This window comes from Dasypus novemcinctus, chromosome 3 (assembly GCF_030445035.2).
Source record: "Dasypus novemcinctus isolate mDasNov1 chromosome 3, mDasNov1.1.hap2, whole genome shotgun sequence".
Lineage (NCBI taxonomy): Eukaryota > Metazoa > Chordata > Mammalia > Cingulata > Dasypodidae > Dasypus > Dasypus novemcinctus.
The window spans coordinates 77,429,353-77,452,473 of NC_080675.1; the positions used below are offsets into that span (position 1 = coordinate 77,429,353).

Here is a 23,121-nt window from a genome sequence, read left to right on the forward strand (position 1 = left end):
AAAGTTTAACATGGAGGAGGAGGGGCAAGATGACAGTAGAGTAGGGAGCTCCAAAAGTCAGCTCATCTTAGAATGCAGTTAGTAATCAGCCAAAGCTATCTAAACCACCTGTTTGGGGGGACCCAGGAAACCAGAAAAACATCATGCATCATCCTTTGGAAGAACTGAATGAGATGCCCATCTGCAATGAAGATTTGTAAGTAGAGTACTCCACACCATGGAGACTGGTGCTCATGCCCCACTAGCACAGCTAGATACCACAGGAGCTATTCCCTGGCTGGCGTTAGAAGCTCAATTTCCAAAAAACAGAGGAGGAAGAGAAAGTCAGGCACTGACTTCAGCTACTGATCCATAAATTTGGATGACTAAAGTCCAATTCTAAGAAAAGCTAAAGTTTAAGCCTGTCCAAGACAGAAAGAGGCCAATAGTCTCCATTTTAACTCTGCCCTTAGCATGATGGGAAGCAGAACTGATTGAAAATCACAGTGAAGGTAGGGACTGGCTTCTTCCAGCCTCTGGCAGGGAGGAACCAGGGAGGAACTTGTACCAGTCTGTCCAGGCAAATGTAGTCGATTTTGGCCCATATGGACTAGATTGTGAATTTTGGGCACCTATGTAGCTACAATCCCACCCCCAAAAGGACGGGAGTGGGAGTGGTGTTTCTTTACCTTCTCCAACAACTGCAGGTGCTTTCAGCCCACACAGACTAGATTATTGCACATCTGTGCCTCTATCCCCACCCCTAATAAGACAGGAGAGGGTTGGTTTTCCCCAGCCTATCTGGCAACTGCAGGCACTTTCTGTCTGCACTGACTAGACTGTTAGAAACATCTGTGGCTCCATCCCTGTCATAGCAGAGAGAAAGATAGTGCTCCCTCAGTCTCTCTGAGCAATTGCAGCTGCTTTTGGCCATCATGGACCAGACTGGTGGATACATTTGTGGACCTAAACCTGCCCCAACAGGGAAGAAGACGGATAGTGCTCCCTCAGCCTCTGAGGGCCAACTGCAGTTGCTTTCAGCCTGCATGGACTAGCTTAGTGGGCACATCAGTGGTTTTATCCCCAATCCTGATAGAGCAGTAGGAGGGACACTGGACCATCACCCTCTCCAAGCAACTGCAGTCACTTTCAACCTGCAGAGACTAGATTTTTTAGCACATCTGTGGCTCCCTCCCCACCCCTGGCAGGGGAGGGGAGGAGTCAGTGCTTCATCAGTCTGTCTGTAAAAGAGTTTTGACCCACACGGCTTAGTTTACTGCCCATACCTACAGATCCATTCCTGCTCCAGGCAAGGGAAGAAGGGCAAGGAACTTCATCATTCTGTCTGGGCAACTACAGATGGTCTTGGCCTACAAGGCTTGGATTACTGCACACTGCTGTGGCTCCATCCCTACCCCTGGCAGGGGGAAAAGTTGGGAGAAGCTTCACTAGTTCCTGGGTCAAAAGGGCAGCTTCAGCCTCTATCTCCTCGGCTCCTGCTCCACTAGCAGCAAGAAAAGGGCAAGAAAACAAATTAAAAAGAGCTAAAAAATACAGATTGGCTAAACATGAGCCGCTATAAAGTTTGAAATTAATTTGAATCAAGTATCAAAGAAGGACTGCAGCACAAAGCCCATCAAACAGAAAGCCCTAGACTAAAGAGGGAACCTGAGCCCAGAATAAATACATGAGGGAAATCAGATGCAGAGATGGCAACAAAAAATTACAATCCATATTAAGAAACAGGGAGATATGGTCTAGTCAAAGGAACAAACTAAGGCTCCATAAAATAAAAGAGTTGAGACAACTAATCATAGATGTTCAAACAAATGTCCTTAATAAATTCAATGAGATGGCTAAAGAGACTAAGGATAAGAAGACACTGAGTGAGCACAAAAAAATTTGAAAGTATATACAGAAAAACAGCAGATCTTACGAAAAAGGAAGGTACAACAAATGAAATTAAAAATATACTGGAGTCATATAATAGCAGATTTGAAGAAGTACATGACAGATACTCCAAGAGTGAAAAGAACAGAGAGGGGAGTGGGTGTAGCTCAGTGGTTGAGTGCCTGCTTTGCATATACAAGATAGGAGGATCCAGGTTAAATCCCCCATAATCCTTAAAGAAGGAAATCCTTAAAGAAGGAAAAAATGGATAAAAGAATGGAAAAAATCCAACAGGGTACAGATATCCATGTCCAAGAAACAGAGTGTACTCCCATTAAATGAATCCAAATAGACCTACACCAAGATACATGATAAAGAGAAACTGAGAGTGTGTGTAATCAAGAGACCAGCCCTGCAGGAAATACTAAAGGTTGTGCTACAGCCTGAAAAGGCAAGAGAAAGAGGCTTAGAAGAGACTCTAGAAATGAAGATGACATCAGTGAAAGTAACTAAAAAGAGTGATTAAAAATAAGATATGGCATACAAAACCCAAAGGACAAAATGGGTGAAGAACTGCCTTTATGGTAATAACATTGAATGTCAATGGATTAAACTTCCCAATCAGAAGACACAAACTGGCAGAATGGATAATAAAATATGAACCATTTATATGCTGTCTACAAGAGAGCTACTTTAAACCCATAATACAAATTGACTGAAAGGCTAGAAAAGGATATTCCAGGCATACAGAACCCTCCCCCCACACACACACACGCAAAGCTGGAATAGCTATACTTACATCAGATGAAATAGACTTTAATAGGAAAGCTTTTATTAGCAACAAGGAAGGGCATTATATATTAATAAAAGGGGCAATTCACCAGAAAAACAAAGAAAAAAAAAAGACGCAAATGACAACAGAAATGGAATTGGGGACATTACTACTGATCCCAAAGAAATAAAAGGGATCATAAAGTATACTACGAACAACTGTATGCCAGCAAACTAGACAATATAGATAAAATGGAAAAGTTCCTAGGAACATATGAACAACCTGGACTTCCAGGAAATGGTGGACTAGAAAGACAGGACACTCTTCTCCTCCAGAAAAATAGCTAGAGGATAGGCTAAAATAGCCTGAAAGAAAAGATTGAGAGTTTAGGACATCAGGCAAAGGCTGGACCTACCTAAAGGAGAAAGGGACAAAGGAGGGGAATCACGATGACAGAACTGTGGCTGTTGCTGCCAGGACCCTCCCCACACTAAAGACACTTTAGAATTCTCAGGCCTCTGGGCTGGCTACAGAGAGGGCCCCAGGGATCCACTGCCCCAGGAAAGGGGAAAGAAAGGGACACAGACTAAAGCTGACTCAGCATTTGACCCACAGATTTGGTCCTCTGTGTCCCAGGAGCCCTTCCAGGTGGTGGGGCCCCACCATTGTTTGCCTTGGGAGAGAGTAAGGGGCTAAAGATATACAACCCTCCCAATCTTCTTACCTATTATCCAGGGTTCATTGTTGAGGACTCAGAGAAAGTGGAAATATTTCCTACCTGGGGAAAAGGGAGAGGCCACCAGATAAGGCTGAAGAACTGGCTATGAGAAATTTTGAATTACAAAGCCCTTAGCCTCAAGGCAGGAAGCTCTATCACATTGATCCAGTCAGTGTCCCAAAAAATACACTCAGACCAGGCAGTGAACTGAGAGTTGCCAAAGAGCTCTGACTGCTGGCAGTTCAAGGAAGTGCATGTGAGAAAATTAAAAATAAGAAAGGCTTGCTCCGGCCTTTACAGCTTCCCTCCCCAAGGTCTTAGGAAGTGGGTCTGCAACCAATTATTGGATCCAGAGCCCAGGTGTGAGCAACTAGCAGGGATAACCCTAACAGTCCAGATTGAACAAAGAATCAAAGAGCAGTGGTAACACACAGCCTTCTGCCACTAAATCCCTAAGAAGAAACTGAGCATTGGAATAAACTATGTCCTAATCAGAGGCCTACACATCAGCAAAAAATTACAAGCTATACTAAGAAAATGGAAGACAGTTCAAGAAAAGGAATATATCAAAGCCCCAGAAGAGAGACAAGACTTGAGAGAACTAATTAGCAAGATGTGCACAAATTTTCAAAATCAAATTAATAAGTTGAAAGGCAATATAACTAAAGAGATAAATGACATCAAGAAGACATTGAGTGAGCACACAGAAGAATTTGAAATCCTGAACAGAAAATTAACAGAGCTCATGGGAATGAAAGATACAATAGGTGAGACAAAAGACACATCAGAGGCATAAAAAAGCAGACTTGAAATGACAGAAGAAATAATAAGTGATATCGAAGACAGAGCAGCTGAAATTGACGAGTGAAAAAAAAAAACACCACACAGTGACACTAGAAGAAACTGAAAAGCTCAACAAACCAAAGTAAAGAAATGTAAACAGTCATTAAACAATTCCCCAAAATGAAAAGCCCAGGACCAGATGGTTTCACAGGTGAATTCTGCCAAGCATTCAAAGAAGTTTAATACCAAGCTTACTCAAACTCTTCCAAAGAACATTGAACAGGAAATAATGTTACCATGCTCATTCTATGAAGTCAATATCACCCTAATACAAAACCAAGATAAAGATATTACAAAAAAAGGAAATTACAGACCTATATCCCTAATGAATATAGATACAAAAATCCTCAACAAAATACTTGCAAACTGACTCCAACAACACAATAAAAGAATAATTCATCATGATCAAGTGGGTTTTACCCAAGGCATGCAAGTTTGATTCAAAACAAGAAAATCAACCAGTGTAATACATCATATTAATAAACCAAAGGGAAAAATCACATGATCATTTCTATTGATGCGCAAAAGGCATTTGACAAAATTCAGCATCCTTTCATGATAAAAAGTATTCCAAAAATAGGAATTGAAGGAATTTCTCTCAATGTGATAAAGGGCATATATGAAAAACCCACAGGTAACATTGTACTCAATAGTGCAAAACTGAAAGTTTTACCATTGAGATTGGGAACAAGGCAAGGATACCCACTGTCACTGCTGCTGTTTAATATAGTGCTAGAGGTTCTAACAGCTAAAGCAAACATGCAAGAAAAAAAAAACACACATCCAAATTTAAGAGGAAGAAGCAAAACTTTCATTATTCACTGATATGATCCTATACCTAGAAAACCCTGAAAAATCTACAAAAAAAAGCTACTAGAGCTAATAAGTTCAGCAGAGTGGCAGGATACAAGAATAATATGGAAAATCAGTAATGTTTCTATACAGTAGTAATGAACAATCTGAGGAGGAAGTCTGGAAAAAAATTCCATTTACAAGTGACTAAAAGAATCAAATATTTAGGAGTAAATTTAACCAAGGACATAAAGCACTTGTATTCAGAAAACTACAATGCATTGCTAAAGCAAATCCAAAAAGACCTAAATAAATGGATAACTTTCCATGTTCATGAATTGGAAGACAAAATATCATTAAGATGTTAATGCTACCCAAATTGATTTACAGATTCAGTGCAATCCTGATAAAAATTTCAACAGCCTTTTTTAAAGAAATGGAAAACCCAATTATTGAATTTATTTGGAAGGGTAAGGGGACCTGAATAGACAGAAACATCTTTAAAAACGAAGAACAAAGTTGGGAGTATTCCCACTTCTGTATTTTAAACCATATTACCTAGCTACCTAGCTACAGTGGTTTAAAAAAAAAAAAAAAGCATGGTACTTGCATAAAAATAAGACATATAGAGCAATGGAAATGAATTAGTGGTTCAGAAACACACCCTCACATCTATGGTCAAGTGATTTTTCACAAGGCTGTCAATAACAGCTGGGCCAGAACAGTCTATTCAACTAATTGTGCTGGAAAAACTGGACATCCCTATTGAAAAGAAAGAAAGAAGACTCCTATCTCATACCTTACACACAAATTAATTCAAAATGGACCAAAGATCTAAACATAAAAGCTAGAACCATAAAACTCCTACAAGAAAATGTAGGGAAGCATCTTCAAGATCTGGTGGTAGGTGGTGGTTTCTTAAACCTTATACCAAAAGCACAGGCAATGAAAGAAAACATGGATAAACAGGACCTCCTCAAACTTTTGTGCTTCAAAGGAATCTGCCAAGAAGGTAAAAAGGCAGTCCACTCAATGGGGAGTAAATTTTTGGAAACCATATATGCAATAAGGGCTTGATTCACAATGTATATAAAGAGATCATACAATTCAACAATAAAAGCAAGCAATCCAATTTTAAAATGGGCAAAAGTCTCAAAAAGACATTTCTCCTGAGGAAATACAAAAGGCAAAAAAGGACATGAAAAAATGTTCAATTATCACTAGTTATTAGGGAAATGCAATTCAAAACTACAATGAGATATATCACACTTCACAGAATGCCCATTTAAAAAACAGGACACTACAAGTGCTGGAGAGCTTGTGGAGAAATTGGAACACTCCTTCATTGTTGGTGGGAATGTAGAATGGTGCAGCCTCTGTGGAAGACAATTTGGTGGTTCCTCAGGAAGCTAAATATAGAACTGTGATATGATCCAGCAATCCTTCTACTAGGAATATACCCAGAAGAAATGAAAATAGTAACAAAAACATACATTTGCACACTGATGTTCATAGCAGCATTATTCACAATTGCCAAAAGATGGATACAACCCAAGTGTCCATCAATGGAGGAATGGATAAACAAAGTATAGTATATACATACAATGTCACACTATGCTGCAGTAAGATGAAATGAAATTGGGATTCATATGACAACGTGGATGAATCTTGAGGACATGATGCTGAATGAAATTAGCCAGACACAAAAGGACAAATATTGTATGGCCTCACATTAATATGAACTAAATACAAAGAATAAGCAAAGTTAAAACCTAGACTATAGGTTACTAGGAGTGAAGATGAGGGCTGCGAACAGGTAGATACTTAATGTATGTAGAATTTTTAATTAACTTGACTATAAAAATGTGGAAATAGAGTTGATGGTAACACATTAAAGTGAGTATAACTAACATGGCTGGTTTATAAATGGATTGTGGCTGAAAGGGGTAGTTTAGGGATGTAAATGTCAACTGAAAGAAAGCTAGAGGATAATCTAGGAACTAAAAAATATAGCGAACCCAGAGGTGAATGAGGATTATGGTTAATAGTATAAATACAAGAACGTTCGTCTATGAATTAGAACAAACGTATGTCACTATTACAAGGTGGTAAGAACATGGTGAGGAATGCAAAAAGCAATGAATGTAACTTACGACCTCTAGTTCACAGCAATATTGTAATGTTCTTGCATCATTGTGAAAGAAGGGACTATATCAACGCTAAGGGTCAAAAACAGGGGAGTACGAGTTTTTTCTTTTGGACTAAGGTAAACATTCAAAATTTACTGTAGCAATGACTGCACAATACTTATGAAAGTGAGAGCCACTGAGTGTACACTTTGAATTGAATGTACAAGGCATGGACTGTATAACACAGTGAACCATATGGTGGAAAATGGACTGGTTGGTTAACAATACAGAGTGTTCTCTCATGAACTATAACAAATGTATAATACTAAAACATGGTATAATAATCAGGGAATAATAAGGAAAAACATACTGAATGTAAGCTATGGACCTTGATTAGTAGTGATACTCTGATGATGTTCTCTCATAATCTGAACAAATGTTCCACAACAATGCAAGGTACTGGCGGAGGGGTGATGTATGGGAATTCTGCATATTATTCATGATTGTTTTGTAAGTTCACAACTTCTCTAATAAAAAATATATATGACAATAAAACATAATAATAAAAAAGTTAAATGTACCTACTAAATGACTGGATTTTTTCCAAGAGAAATTAAAGCATATGTCATACAAAGATTTGATCATGAATATTTTTACCATTTATACTTATAATGGTCAAACTGGAAACAAGTCAAATTTCTATCAACAGGTTAACTGACAAACTATATGATAAACTGTGCTGAAAACAATCAGGTATACGTAAAATTGAATGCTTCTTTTGACAGTTTAGAAAAGTTTAAGTGATTTTTGTTAAGAACATATCTTTTGGAAGAACCAGTACTTCACAGCACAATTTTCATAGTTTTATTTCTTATTTTAAGGTAGTTTCATTATCACCATGTGACTATACTATTCTGCTATCATAAATCAATTCATCCTGCTGGTTTGAAAGAAACTTCAGCCCCATGTGAATTATGCAACAATGAATTTTATTTTTCCCTTCTATTTCTAAACAATCACCTCCCAGGAAGAACACTAGCAACAGCTCAGAGAAAGCAAGACAGTGTATTGGGAAGAATATGGGCTTTGATTCAGATCAAAGTGTTAACGCACTAAAGTTAGGCACTCATGATTTCTTAAAGCATTTGCCACAGTTCAAGTATATAAAATGGATATAATACCATCAGTTATAGTTGTAAGGGAAAATTTAATTAGACAATATGGCCAATCCCTCAGCCAAATAAGTTGATTCTCAACAAATGTTAGCTCTATTCCTCCACTAACATCAACCCACAGAATCACAATTCAACTTCATTCCTAGTCACATTAGAAATGGAATTTTGATTAATTTGGAACAATCATTAAAAAGTAAATATTCTATTCAAAATTCCTAATATTCTACATTTTATTGGCATGTAAAAATTAGAAATAGTAACTGAAAGAAAAACATTTTCAGAACTCATTCCATACACTAATTTATACATAATATCATGATATTCTCAATTTTTTACACTGGGCCATATAGGATTGCAAAATGAAGCTAAATAGTGTTCTTGGTACAGATTAACAGGTATATAGTATTGCCTTGAAATATTCTGCTATATTGAAAGACTAAAACACTAATTACTAAATCTTAAATGCCAATAGACTTTCAATGACTTCTGTAAAGTGTGATGAGATCTTTATAAAGTGACATTTAATATAAGCTGTGTTCCACTTTATATGCAGTATCACCTGATGAAAAAAGGGAAGACTAGCAATATCAAGGGCTTTAATAATAGTCTAGTTATCTCTGTGCTTAAAGGTAAGTGATTAACAAAGAGGGCTTATTTGGTCCTGTGTGATCAAGAGAAAACATTTTTTCCTCTAATGGTGCTATTTCAAATCTAAAGATGTATATAGCATGTATATTTAAAAGAAATTATCTTTTGAGTACTCTAAGGTTAATTTTTAAATTTAAGAAAAAAATATATATATATATAATCTGGTTATACATTTTAGAAAGAATGAGAAAATTCTTCCAAAATTAAGGTATTCAGTGACAATTTTTTAACATCGTATATGTGAAATTTGTTGGTTATGAAAAACCTGATCCTTTCAAGGGATCAATATGCAACTCTCAAACATTTTTAGTAAAGAAAATTTAATTGTAAACACTGAGCTTTTCCAAGGTAGATGACTATTACAAAGTTCACTAGAAAATCAATATAGCATTTTAGTTGGAATTTGCTCATTAAACACCCACAGCTCTAATGCAAATTATGATGGAATGAATAAAGCAAATACGCATGCTTCTTTCTTTTTATTAAATGTAAAATCTACTGTTAATTGCATCTCGTATGTCATACAAACTTTTATCCTTAACTATTAAATAGAAGCTTTAACAAAAGTCATTAGAGATTCTCTTTCTTTGACTTGAATAAATTTCAATATTTGTTCAGTAAAGGTTCACAGCAGTTAAATTACATTAACAAATATTATTAGCTACTATGTAAGCCAACCAAGTAAAATACTTATATTGTAGGTAAAACAAATCATTGGGTGTTTACAATAATATTTGGATATCTCCATTTTTAAACATGGTTATCAAATATCCTATAATTCTTAGTCAAATGAGAAAGATTCAGAGAGGATAACCCCCGTTCCCCACCAAATATTCAAATTTTTTTAATAAGCTAATTGTTTTCTAATATAGGTAAAACTAATATGAATAAGTTGAACCATACCAAGTATGAGTTCATTGAGTAAAGGCAAAGTACATATTTCCTTAGTAGAACACAAGTCTATTGACACACCCATATACTGCAATTCTCAAACTATTTTTAAAATACAGAAGTGAGACAGCATATTGAAAATCATTCTAGTTTAAGCAGTAGGACATAATTCTCTAAATAACAATTTGGATAGATATTTCCCAGGGAAAAGAATCTGTTTTTAACACCCCCAAGGTTATTATGTAAATTTAAAAAGCTGAAGAAATCATTAGGATTTGAAACATATCAAATAATCACTGAATACAACTCATGTTCCAAAATTCTAAGCAACAAATGTACTATAGACAATAATTTTGCAAAAGACAGACCTTTTACTATATATGAAATGATCTCAGATTCTATGAATATCTACACTTACTGCTTATATGAGCAATAACCATTTGAAGATATTTATAATGATCCTAAGTGGATTCTTTGCAAATAAGAAATATTATAATAACGTGTTTTAGAAAGATACCACATATATTCTAAGACCGCAAACATTATGTCTTTTTATAATTTTCCTTTAAAAAATTGTAATATCTTGTTTGTTGCATTTGAAATTGGAAATTTTATCATAGATGCTAAATGCCCTACACCAGTAGAAAATTAACCAAATTTCTTTCAAATAATCTGATGTTTCTATTTTTACAATTACAATACTGAATTCAACTTACCCTTCTAGAATTTCTTCTACAGAGCATACTATTATATTTTTCAAATCCAAATCTGGGTTTGAATTTTCAGCAGCGCACATAACTATTTTAAAATATATTTTCTGATTAAAAAATAATAGCTTAATACACTAATACAAAGAAAAAGTAAAAATTCGGAGAAGACAAACTGCATAATTTTCTAACTTTCTGTGGATATTTAAAATTCACAGGGGAAACCGATGTGGCTCAACCAACTGGGCTCCTGTCTACAACATAGGAGGTCCAGGGCTCGGTCCCCAGAGCCTCCTGGTGAGCACAAGATGGCCCAAGTGGCGAGCTGGCCTACACAGAGTGCCTGGCCCGTGGGGGAATGTGGCCCCGCCCAGGAGTGCTGCCCTGTGTGGGAATGTTGTCCCGTGCAGGAAAGCTGCCAGGCACAGGAGTGCCAGCCAACGCGGAGAGCTGGTGCAGCGAGATGATGCTACAAGAGACACAGAGGAGAGAAAAGAAGACATAGCAGAACAGGGGAGCTATGGTGATGAAAGAGATAACTGACTCTCTCCCACTCTGGAAGGTCCCAGGATCGGTTCCCAGAGTTGCCTAATGAGAATACAAGCAGACACAGGAGAATACACAGCAAATAGACATTGAAAGCAGACATCAGGGGAACAGGGAGGTCGGGAATAAAAAAAATAAAAATAAAATTCACAGGATATGTTCTCATATTTTCAGTATTTTTCAAGAAACATAAAATAGTATGTGGAATTTTATTCAACTAAGATGTTCCTAATTTTAGATTTTACACTGCTCTCAGTTTTTCACCATATAAATAACAGTGTAATGAACATCTGTGCACACAAATCTTTACGTATACACATAGGTAATTACTTCAGAAAAAATTCCGCAAGTATGAATACAACATTAAAAGTCAGCCTTTTAAACAATATATGCTGTCAAACTTAGTTCTGTAACTGTGCTATAAATGTATCCTGACAGTATAAAAGTTTTAAAGATTAATTAGGAAATTTAACAAAATTTAAGTTTGTTTCAAATCTATACAAATAAGAACTGTTTCTACACTCTCAATTACTGTATACATATATTAAGTATAAATAAGCCTAAAACCATATAAGAACACTTTAAAAAATCTGCTCTATATTTATACTCAGACATTTAACATATGCTTGTCTCTGACACATAAAAATCAGTATAAATTATTTTACGTACTTTAGAAATACAATCTTAACAGGTACTTGACTTATTACAGCACAGAATACTTACATGTAAATTTAATACATATCAATATGAAAACATTGCGAAATATAACTGCTACCTAACCTTTTTCCAAGATTATTTCCCTGTAGTGTCAATAATCAAACATTTGAAAAATTATTAAAATCATTTTCTTTTATATTTGCATTTTATGCTTTAAATATATTAATTACATTACATACTCTCAAATAACTGAAATATCATGTTAAATTCCTTCGTAAACCATACCTAATAAAATAGTTTCTAATTGTTAGTTATTTAATTGTTTCTCTATTCAGGTTTTGTTCTGTTTTTCCAGAAGGGAAAAAAATAAACACTTTTCTATAGAGGAAGGAAACAAAACTGGTCACACTCTACCCTCAAGCATTATCTCACGGAGCATTTGACCTTATTAATACCAATTCATATTCATAGGACTCTGCAGCCAAAGATGGTAATATAATCAACATTCTACCTATTAATATTATTACCTACTATATTTAATAGAGACAGATCTTTCTGTTTTTATCTGAAATTGTCAGTTATGTTCTTGAATCCTTTTTTACTTCCAAATTAAATATATATTTATATGTAAATATATAATATATACTTAATAAATGTAATTTAAGGCATTCATGTATTAAATTAAAGGTTATCGTATTTTACTAATGCCCACTACATAAGCAAAAAGTGGGATTCCGATATATATATTTTTTTCTAATAGTAAATAATGTTATTTTCTATTCTTTTGGCATATAAAACTCACTCTGCCTTCTTAATCATGAACTGGTTGACAGAATGTGAGAGATAATATACAGCAATGAATAATCTTCTTAACAACATAAAGATATCCTACTATACAACAATTTTTTTCCATGTTCATTCATTTGGATCTCTTAATATATCTGCTCTAATGGTGGATTACATATCTACTCTTTAAAGTTATATTTTAACTTTCTGTAATTTATAGATAAATTAAAATTATAAGTTTCAGGGAACCTATATATTGATCAGTTGGACAATCAAGTAAATTCCTCTCCTTACCACCAAAAACAAACAAGCATATTCTGTAATAATAAAGGCTTGGCAATATTTTTGTATTTGCAAAATATTAGTCTAAATTTGGACTGACAGAAAAGAATCTATGTGTAAAGAAAAAAAAGCAGATTAAACGCTTGTACCATCAGTGAAAGCAAGGCAATTATGTATATAAACATTGAATTATATGTTAAGATAGATGATTGATAGATGAATAAAATGTAGGAAGAGGAATAGCTAGGTAAGTAGGTATGTAGGTAGAGAAAGAGAGATTGATTGATTTATAAACACAATACTTAGGAACTAAGAAGTCCTTTTGGCTAAAACCCAATATTGGCCTTATTTCAATTTAATTGGAAGAGGATCTCAAATTCATCTTCTCCATGAGATATCAGGAACCTGGATTTCTCTTTGTACCAAAGGTTAATAAGAAATGTGTCTGCAAAAGTCAAACAGCATTAAATACCAAAAACTGATTATTATTCTACAGGAGTTGCTCTGTCATTCATAATCTCTCCATGCTCCAACCTTCCACAACTAATCTTTAATGGATGACATGCGAGAAAGGAAAATAACTAACATCTAAAGCAGAGACTATAGTGTGAGTTTTTAAGAAACAGAAGAGTGTGGCTTTTAAAGAAACATCAATATTTTAAATATCAGAAAAGTAACTTATAAGAAAAACAATTTAAATACACTTTCATGTGAAATGTAAACATTAGCTGTGTATTGAAAATGTAATAGAATAATAAAAATTAAAGAGTTACCCTTCACATTAGACAATTTTCACTAAGACTGTTTAGGAAAAAGAAAAGGTTTAAGTGAACAAGGTCTTTTTAAAAGTTACAACCATATCACTACTATAAGAATAAATTAATGGTACAAATCAGGTCATCCAATACAATTTATTTTTATAGTCAATTTAACAAAACCAAAATTTGAAATATTCATGGTTTAATAACTCTATTTAGGTGAGAAGAAATACCTGTGACAAATAGTCAATGTTTTGCTGTTCTTCTATAAAATATTTTGCAATATTTAAAAATCATACAAGCTAATAATTATCAAATAATATTATCCCCACATATAATTTCAACACAATAAAAAGTCCTAAATGGGTATGTTAAGAAAAATTTTCCCAATGTTAATATACAGAGAATGAGCAAAGCAACATAGTTTAACCTATGTTAAATAGAAACTAGTTATCATGCTTTTTTCCTTTCTTTTTTGTAGTCCTTTAAAAAATATCTTTCCTCAAAATTCTAAAAAAAAATACATCTGAAAATCAAGGAAAAATACTAACAGTGATGAGCAAATTATTAAAATATGTTTAATAAACTATTTTTTAAAAAGACACACAAGTAAAGTCTTTGTGAAACAAACCAATATAAATAAGCTATTATGAACACATTGAACATGTCCTCTATTATATCAAGAAGTCTGAGAAAACACGATGGTGACATTATCATCAACATCTTACCATCATAATTTTAATACCATTTATTGAGCATCTTCTTTGGGTTAAGGACTGCATAAACATTATCCCACTTAAACGCCACAGCAATCTATAATGTAGGTTTTAACCAAAGTTAATGAGGTTGTCATTTGCTCAAGTAGTGAAAAGAGCAGAACAAAGGTTTGAATCCAAAGTTTGAACTTTTAACCACTACCCCGTACAACTGTTACTATGATTGAGAAGTAACTATAGCCAAAAAGAAACACTTAAGATATCATTCTTATTCACTGAAGTATATTCAGTGCCTAACTCAGTGCCTAGTAGATAAAAGACCCTCAATAAATATCTTGCTCCATTTGTACAGAAGTTAGTGTAGTTCCTGTAAAATACTAAATAATGACGACAATGATGATAAAGGTGTGATGTAAGAAAAGGAGGGGAAGGTAAAAGGGCCAGCCATCTGAGATTTTCTCATAATAGAGGACACAAATGAGTTTCAAACTCTCAGATCACATTAGAATGACAGTAGTCACATTATGTAAGAATCATCAGGGAGAAATGGAAGCAGGCTTGAAGAGGAGAATATAGTCTACATGAAGATTTATTATAGGTACACAATGGATTAAAGCCCAAACTCTTTGTGACCCATCTCCTTTATTTCAGGTTCACACTTAAGTAAGATGATCAATGCTAATACATATATATCTCAATAAAAATTTTCCTCACCATTGAACCCTTTGTTTCAAATTTTTATTTCATCTCATTTCCTTTTTAAAATCTAACAAATCATTAATTTTTAATTAAAAGATAAACAAAAAAAATTTTAAGACTTCTGGCAATCATGACATTATCAAAGGTTTAAGACTATCATAACAGGAAAAATAAAATGATCTTAATATCCACTACAACTTATCAGTTATTTACTAGGTATATGTTATCTCTCATTCTTAAAATAACCTTGTGAATTACCTAATATTCACATTCTACATGTAGGAAAATAGGCTTGCAGAGATTAAGGAACTTGCCCAAAGGCACAGTCAATATTCAGTGTCAAACTTGTGATTTAAACCTGCATCAATCTGACTCCATAGCTTTTGTTCTTTCCATTGCTTCAAACTGCTTCTCGAGAAATGGGTGTCTTTTATTTTATGTGGTTTTGACTATACAGGTTTCTTATTCTTATAAATTATACAATAAGCTGTGAAGACAAGCTGGACTAGTAAATACATAATGCAAGTTACATTATGCACATAAAGATATAAAAACAAGGGGGAAATCTGAAAGATAAGAAAAAAATGGCATAGGAACTACAGCGAGACTTGATCATATCCTTCACAAGGATTTCATAAAACTTTGATTTGTGGCCTTTATATCTGAAACTTAGCCCAGGAATTATTTTAAGATTAGATAAGAAGTAATTTAAAAAAGCAGTATCACATCTATTACAAATAATGTTTACTTATTCTAATTCCAAATCTAATCCAAACTCATTATGGAAAACCGGAAAAAGGCAAAAAATTGTTAGCTAAAACACTTAAAGTCCACTAAACTTTGTTTCTCATTTTATAATATATATATATATCCTTCTAAACAAAATTTATTATAATACAATAATTCTTCCTACTTCTTTCACTTAATATTGACTAATGAAGTTTTTTTAATATTATCAAATAATATTAAAAATGGATTTCAATTATTGCATGATGTCTCACAGCTTAAAAGTACCAAATAATCCTTTACTTAAATTAGATTCCTCTTGCTAGCTAATACTGAGATAATATCCTTGTATATAAATCTTTGGTTCCCATTTCCTTAGTGTAGCTCACATTTTAATTAATATTTTATTTTTTAACTCTATAGACATACATTTTTGTATCCTATTTGCTATTTCCAATGTTTGGTTCAGAGATTTTTACAAGTATTTCTTTTCATTTGGAGTAGATTTTTTTAAACATTTATATTTGGCTTAAGTACATTATGCATGTGAATGTTTACACTATACTTCGGTAAATACACTTTTTATTTTTAATACAAAAATAAGCAGTGATAGAAACAAACAATTATGCTTATGTGGTTATTTGTTCTTTCACATGACACTGAATGAAGCATTATTATATGTAATCATAGTCCTATAATGTTCCTCTTTCTGTAAAAGTACGGACATACCTGTTGTTTTGTTTTTTAATTGCACATGGCACTGATCAGGTAGAAGATAAGTTTATTTGAGCACATATTTGAAAAAATATGAAAAAGTTCCAGAGCACTTCAAAAATCAGTTATTAAATTTCATGTAGTTTCACGGATTTCTTAAACAATTCTGCATATTTTTCATCTTGACATAGTACAATAATACTCTAATAACACAAATAAAGGATCTTTAATCCCTTTTTGTAAGACAGAACTGAAACATTAAAAAGTAAATATATATTTTGAAAATTTATACATTTTTTAAATTTGGGGAAATTTAACTTCGTGTCATATTTGTAACAAAGTGGTTGGACCTACATCATTTAATTATATTGCTTTGTTCCAAGGAAACTGTATAGCACTGTTATTTTCATCAATTTAGGAAGCTGTAACTATATATTTATAATATATTTAGCAATATTATAAAAAAGTTTAAGGTAGAATAAATATTATCACTAAATGAGTTCCCCCTCCAAGAAATAGGTAGGCTATGCAAACATATTAGTTCATGATTTTCAGTAAGTCATGATGACCCAAATTTTAAAAATTACTTCTGTAAGACATACTCTAAATTAAATACGCAAATTAAAACAAATGTACTTCTTATAACACCATCCTAGCAATTAGTTTATACCTGTCTCTAAAAAATTTAAGAAACTTCCAAATCGTTCCAAATTTATATTTGAAATACTCATTTTCAACATACTGTTAATTTCCTTTAAAATATCTTACTCTAACATTTCCTCACTAAAAGAAATATGAACTTTCTGGTATTTTAATATCAGAAAAGTAACCATCTAGTGTTCAGCTGCAGTATTTATTAATGGTTATTTTGCTTATATTTTCAGTGATATTTAGTTCTATTTTCCATAGTAATATTTTGAAGATAGGCTAGACTTTTTAATCGGATCTCTAACCTAAAATATCAAATTCTTTCACATTTGTGATCAGTGTAAATAACTTATAAGGTATGATTATAATCTCAGACTAATCACAAAATATAGTTGTTTCTTAAAATTATTCAAATTGATATAGAAACGTGATCTCTAGAATGTTGCTGAATCTTAATATCTGTTATGCTATGAAATTTCTCTAACACACTAAAACTGTTATGGCAATCACAGCCTACTGAGAAAGATATGATTATATCTGTAACAAATCTCAGCTATGGTAAAATAATTTCTCCTTGCAAAGACCTGTGAATAAAGACAGACTCCAAAATATACGTAAGTCATTCATAATTTTAACCTTTGGCAACATCTCACTTTAATATTCTCAGGGAACGTATTACCTTTGTCATTTACATCATCAGATGAAAACTTATTAATTTTACAAAACAGACTTTTTGAATTAAATGTAGGTTTCTACTGGCAATGAATGTATGACTATCTCCATACAAAGGAGAAGTATTTCCTCTCAAAAAGCTAAAACAATAAGTGGTATTTGAACTGCTGGTTGAAAGGTAGAGCCACTGGTAATCATTATTTCCCCTTGTTTGTTCAGGCCCTTCCAACAAAACAAACAACCTTTTTGTGATTGGATTGACATGGTGTTAACAATGCATTTAATGCCCAAATCAGTATGAATACAGGTAAAGCTCTCACTAATACCAGTACCAGGATGTTAAAGCCACCTATTTTCTAAGAAGCCAAAAAAAAAAGAGAGAGACAGATCTTCCCCTCCTTTAGCAAATATGTTAGTACTCACCAAGTCATCATATTATTATATGAACCTTGTATATGAATCTTAAGGCCATCTACTATACCTGCTGTCTTTTCAGCAATTTTAGCTTCTGTTGCTTTCTCTTGGAGTTCCAGCTTAAGCTTTAGTTTTCTCTGTTCTTTATCTTCTTCAGTCAATTTTTGTTGAAGCTGAAACATATTGAAAGGAAACATTTTTTTCTGAAAAATTTCCTGAACAAGTATAATGAAACTCAAATTAAAGCTTTGTTTTTTCTAAACCCTTACATAATATTACATTTCAGGACTTAAAAACATAATAAAAATATTTAAAGGTTTTAAGATATTTTATAAAAATTACATATACTAATATAGTAATTTTGAAAATATTTTAATATAGATTTAATTTATACATTAGTTTATAAATACAGGCAACTGGAATTAAGAGGAACATTATCAAAAATTACTTCAGAAAGTAATCTTATCTGTTCTTTTGTCTTAAAGCAAAAGATTTTGAAGGGACTACACTAATAAAATCATAAACACAGCTTTACAGTTTCATTTAGTAATTTAATATTTTGAAACAAAGTTAATTAAGATAATAATCTTAATATCTGACACAAATCTCCCTTTAAGAGAAGGCTGTCCTATCATATTCCATTTAAATTAGCACTGGCACCTAGCTCATAATAAGCATGTAATAAAAAAATGCTAAATGAAAGTAAAGTATCTCACACTCTCATACAGAACACCTCCAAATGTCCTTTTTTTAACTTCTACCTATGCTTTTGTCATTTTGTGGTTTCCTTCAGAAAGATCAATATTCCTAACATCATGCTTCAGGTTGATTAGGTCAAGCAACTAGAATACTGAAATCACAGAGTATGTAGAGGTTAAAAAAAAAAAAAAAGACACCAAATATGAGCATTAAAGGTAGTTATGCTCAAAGGACTATAAACAGAAAAAAGTCAGAGAAGAAGATAAAACATGACATTGGATAGGGCAAAATGCAATGGTATAAGAGAATGTAAGGTAAAGAGCAATACTGTCAAGTCCTGCTACTTTAATTATATATATAATTGAAATGAAAAACAGGGCACAGATATTAATTTTTAAAAGTTAATAAAGTAACATGAAACTAATACATAATTCTCATTCTCCATAATTCTGAAGGAACTACAAAAAAACTTGTATGAACTTTTTTTTTTTTCCAAGGTACCAGAGATTTATGAAGAAGGAAGTAGTACTGCAAACCAGCAAGGCAGGAAAGCAAAAAAATAAAAAATTATTTTCTATAGTCAGTCCTTCAACTCAACCATACCCCAATGGAGCAACGGGCAATGACATAAAGTTACTGTTAAATTTATTAGCATATACAATATAATTGGATTATGATGGGCACCAAAGCACACTTAGTAGGTTGAAAGCAAAAACCATACAGTTTAATCATCAGACTTTCTATTTAGTACCTTTTTATTGGTTGTTCTGAGAATGTCCAATTCTTTTAGAAGAAATGCAATTGTTGTCTCTTTATTTAAGTCTGAAGTAACTTGACAAGGAGTCAAGAATTCATAATGCAAATCATTATTTCTATGTTCCATAATGCTGTAATAAAGAAAACTATTAAGTAATATGTACATACAATTTCTACTATACAGGCTATAAAAATTCTACCCTACAAATAGAGGAGACAAATTTATTTTTAATAATAATATAATCATCCAATTTTAAATTTCTCTTATGTACTGAAAGCAAATAATATGAAAAAAGAAAAAATATATCAATTTCATAGAAATATGTTAATCAACTGAGAGCTAAATTTGTGGAAAACATGTGCCATTTATAAACAAGTATACTAAACAAATAATTCAGGTTTCAGGGGTTGTGGATATTAATTCAATTTCTGTATCTAGTCAGGATTCTAGATATATTTCTTACTTTTCTGAAACTTGGAACAAAAATCAGACTTTTTTATAAAGTCAGTTGACAATATATTTTCATTGTTAAATTCAAGACATAAGAAAAACCAAAACCTATTTCTGTAACATTCAATAGTAAATTAAAACGAAAATATTTTTTAACATTTTGTAAAATAGTTAAGAACAGTATTAACTTGTTAGTGGGTACTATAAGGGAAGGAAAGGGAGAAGACATGGGTTGTTTTGTGAAGGCATTATATTAAATTTGTAAGAACAGGTAAATCTCAGAGTCACCAAGAATAAATTAAGCAGTGATGCCTGGAAGAGTCAGTGCAGCTATACCTATCATGTATGTCTTCTGTTGCAATTACACTAGATCTCTTATAACCTGGCTTTAGCCCCATCTCTCCTATTTATTTTTCTCATCTGCTTATGAAATGTTTATCCCTTCTTCATTTATCCACTCCCTTACAAATGCAACACTAAGAGCAACATCACTGATTCTAATTGCTAAGAGATGGGAACATATTAATTTATCCACTTCAACATTTTTATATTAAACTAATTAAAACCAGATGAATAAATAACTGAATAATTTTTAAGTAAACAGAAATAGCTGTAGTCCTATAAAACTCAGTTAAGTATCCTATAAAATATGACTTGTGGCTGGGCTGAAAATATAATTATATTAATTGTTCATTGGAAAAGTGTAATAATATTTTCACTGCACATGACAAATAACCAAAGCACTTTAATTCCATAGGTAAACGTTACAGGTGTCATGAATTCAAATCCCTTCATGGGGAAATGTGAATGGGGGTAAAAGCTGCAGAATGCAGAATAGCTGGAAGACAAATGGGAGAATATAAGGATCTTCTAAAAGTATTTGAAATCATTTAAAAGAAATATTATACTAACCAAAACACATCTTTGGGCTTAATTTTTCTAGGGGCTGCCAGTTTTTAAACTCTAATGAATCATACCACATTTCTATCAGTTTAACAATAATTTCCAAATTCAGAATGAAAGATCAAATAAAAAAATATTCAACAAGAAACAAATAAAACTTTTGCCCTTCAAACTCATCTTTACTTTTTCATTCAGTTATCTAGACTCATTACAACAATGCAATGGAAACCAGAGAAAACCTTGGCAGATTCCTCAAATGTTAAGTAAATGATATGTCAAATTTAGTCCACAGAAAAAGAAAGAAAGAAAAAAAAAAAAAGAAGGAAGAGAAAGTTCTCCTGATTTTACTTTCTAAGTCTTAGACTGCTAGCACTTACTTGGACTTTTCAGTACTGCAATAATCTGTCTCTTCACTTGCACAGGAACTGATGACCTCAAAATTCTTTGACCTCTGCCCCGGTAGTTCTGTGTCCTCATATGTGACTTCATTAACTATTTGACTGAATATCTGATGCATGCTTCCTGCAGAATTCATACTCAGTAGCTCATCTGGTTGTGTACTTTTTTTCCCCTCAGTTTCTGGTTCGAGATAACTATGGGCTGTATCTGTATATATATATATTAAAAAAAAAAAAAGTGGTATTTGAAATACCATAGCTGCATATTAAATTATTTAATCACAGGAATATTTTTGTGAAAGTAAATGTTTTCATAGCGTTAAACACATACTTTAATAACTTCATTCCTATTGTAATCAGATAAGCATGCAATGTTGCAGATTTTGCCATTAGTATTTCCAATTCCAGATTCCAACTCCTATTCCAATTCCTAAAAGTCTATTGACTTTAGGACAGTGATTGACAACAATAGCTGCTTGTTAGAATAACCTAAAAGTTTCAAAAATTCTATGGTACAGATCATATCTTATACTAATTAAATAAGTATCTCTCAGAGTAGAACCCAGTCATGATTTTGAAACTCCCCAGAGTATAACAAAGGTTGGGAACCAATGGCTTAAAGGTATTTTTTCTAGATTACTTTTCTAGATTTCTCAGAAAAAGTAAGTTAAAAATATGCATGAATATCAGTTTCTCATTCTGTCTCTTACTAACCTATACTCTATAATTTAACTCTGTAAGTTTACTCATAATATTTAGTTCCTATCAGTTAACTGAAAGACAAGCAGAGGATATCCTAGGAACTGTATAACATAGTGATTTTGGTGGTAGATAAAGGTTGTGGTTAATGATATAAATACAAGAATCAAAAATGTTTCTCTGGCGAAGCACATGTGGCTCAAGCAGTAGAGTACACTCCTCCCATATAGGAGGTCCTGGGTTTGATTTCCGGTGCCTCCTAAAAAAGACAAACAATGATCAGACATGGAGCAAAAAAACAGCAAGAAAAAAGCAATGAGTAGACAATGAGCAAAAAAAAAAGAAAGAACGAACAAACAAATAACAAGCAATCAGACAAGGGAGCCATGGGTGCAGGGGGGTGGAGAAGGCACTGGTGAGCACAAAGAAGAATATGAAAGCATGAAAAGGAAAATAACAAAATGTATGGGACTGAAAGACAATGTATGAGAATAAAATATTTTAAAAATGTTCCTCTATTACAAGGTGTTAAGAAATGGTGATAAATGGGAAAATACAACTAATGTAATTTACAGACTATAGTTAACAGTAATATTGTATAGCTTTGTAAGCAATGGCAAAGAAGTTACTACTAAAGGTCAAAAAAAGAATATGAGTTTAGTTTTATGAGATATGAATTTATTTCATTAACAAGGAGACTTTGGTTATGTCATTTAGCCAATGTGTGCTCATTTAGGTATCTTTCTGAACACTGGAGAAATAACTGAGTTTGTTTTTAGAATTAAATTGGATAAATGTGCCTTTACAAATTTTTTTAAAGTAATATTTCCATAATTTGTTATGCTGTCTTTTGACTGATATTTTAATTTTTGAAGTTGACTTAAAAAAAAATGCACAAGCCTCTGGTACAGAGAACCTAGATCTGAATTCTAGCTTTGCCAAGCTGCATAACTTTGGGCAAGTTACTTAACCGATCTGTGCCACAGTTTATTTGCAAATGGCAGTATAACAGCACTTACTTCACTGAATTGTGAGGACTGAGTTAAAGTACTC

General features: G+C 32.9%; 1 protein-coding gene across 12 annotated transcripts in view; it reads right to left on the reverse strand.

Moving 5' to 3' along the window:
• The window catches only part of MIPOL1 (mirror-image polydactyly 1), a 377,520-nt gene that overhangs the window by 244,004 nt on the left and 110,395 nt on the right, over positions 1 to 23,121 (reverse strand). For 10 of the 12 annotated variants that reach the window (XM_004465789.4, XM_012528017.3, XM_004465784.3 and 7 more), the window contains 3 exons: positions 21,349 to 21,577; positions 19,613 to 19,748; positions 18,230 to 18,335 (listed from right to left, as the gene is read on the reverse strand). In XM_004465789.4, the coding sequence (XP_004465846.1) occupies positions 18,230 to 18,335; positions 19,613 to 19,748; positions 21,349 to 21,506 (400 nt within the window). In that variant the 5' untranslated portion in view covers positions 21,507 to 21,577. The remainder of the gene's footprint in view (positions 1 to 18,229; positions 18,336 to 19,612; positions 19,749 to 21,348; positions 21,578 to 23,121) is intronic. The other 2 variants (XM_071213965.1, XM_071213964.1) reach the window with 1 other exon arrangement.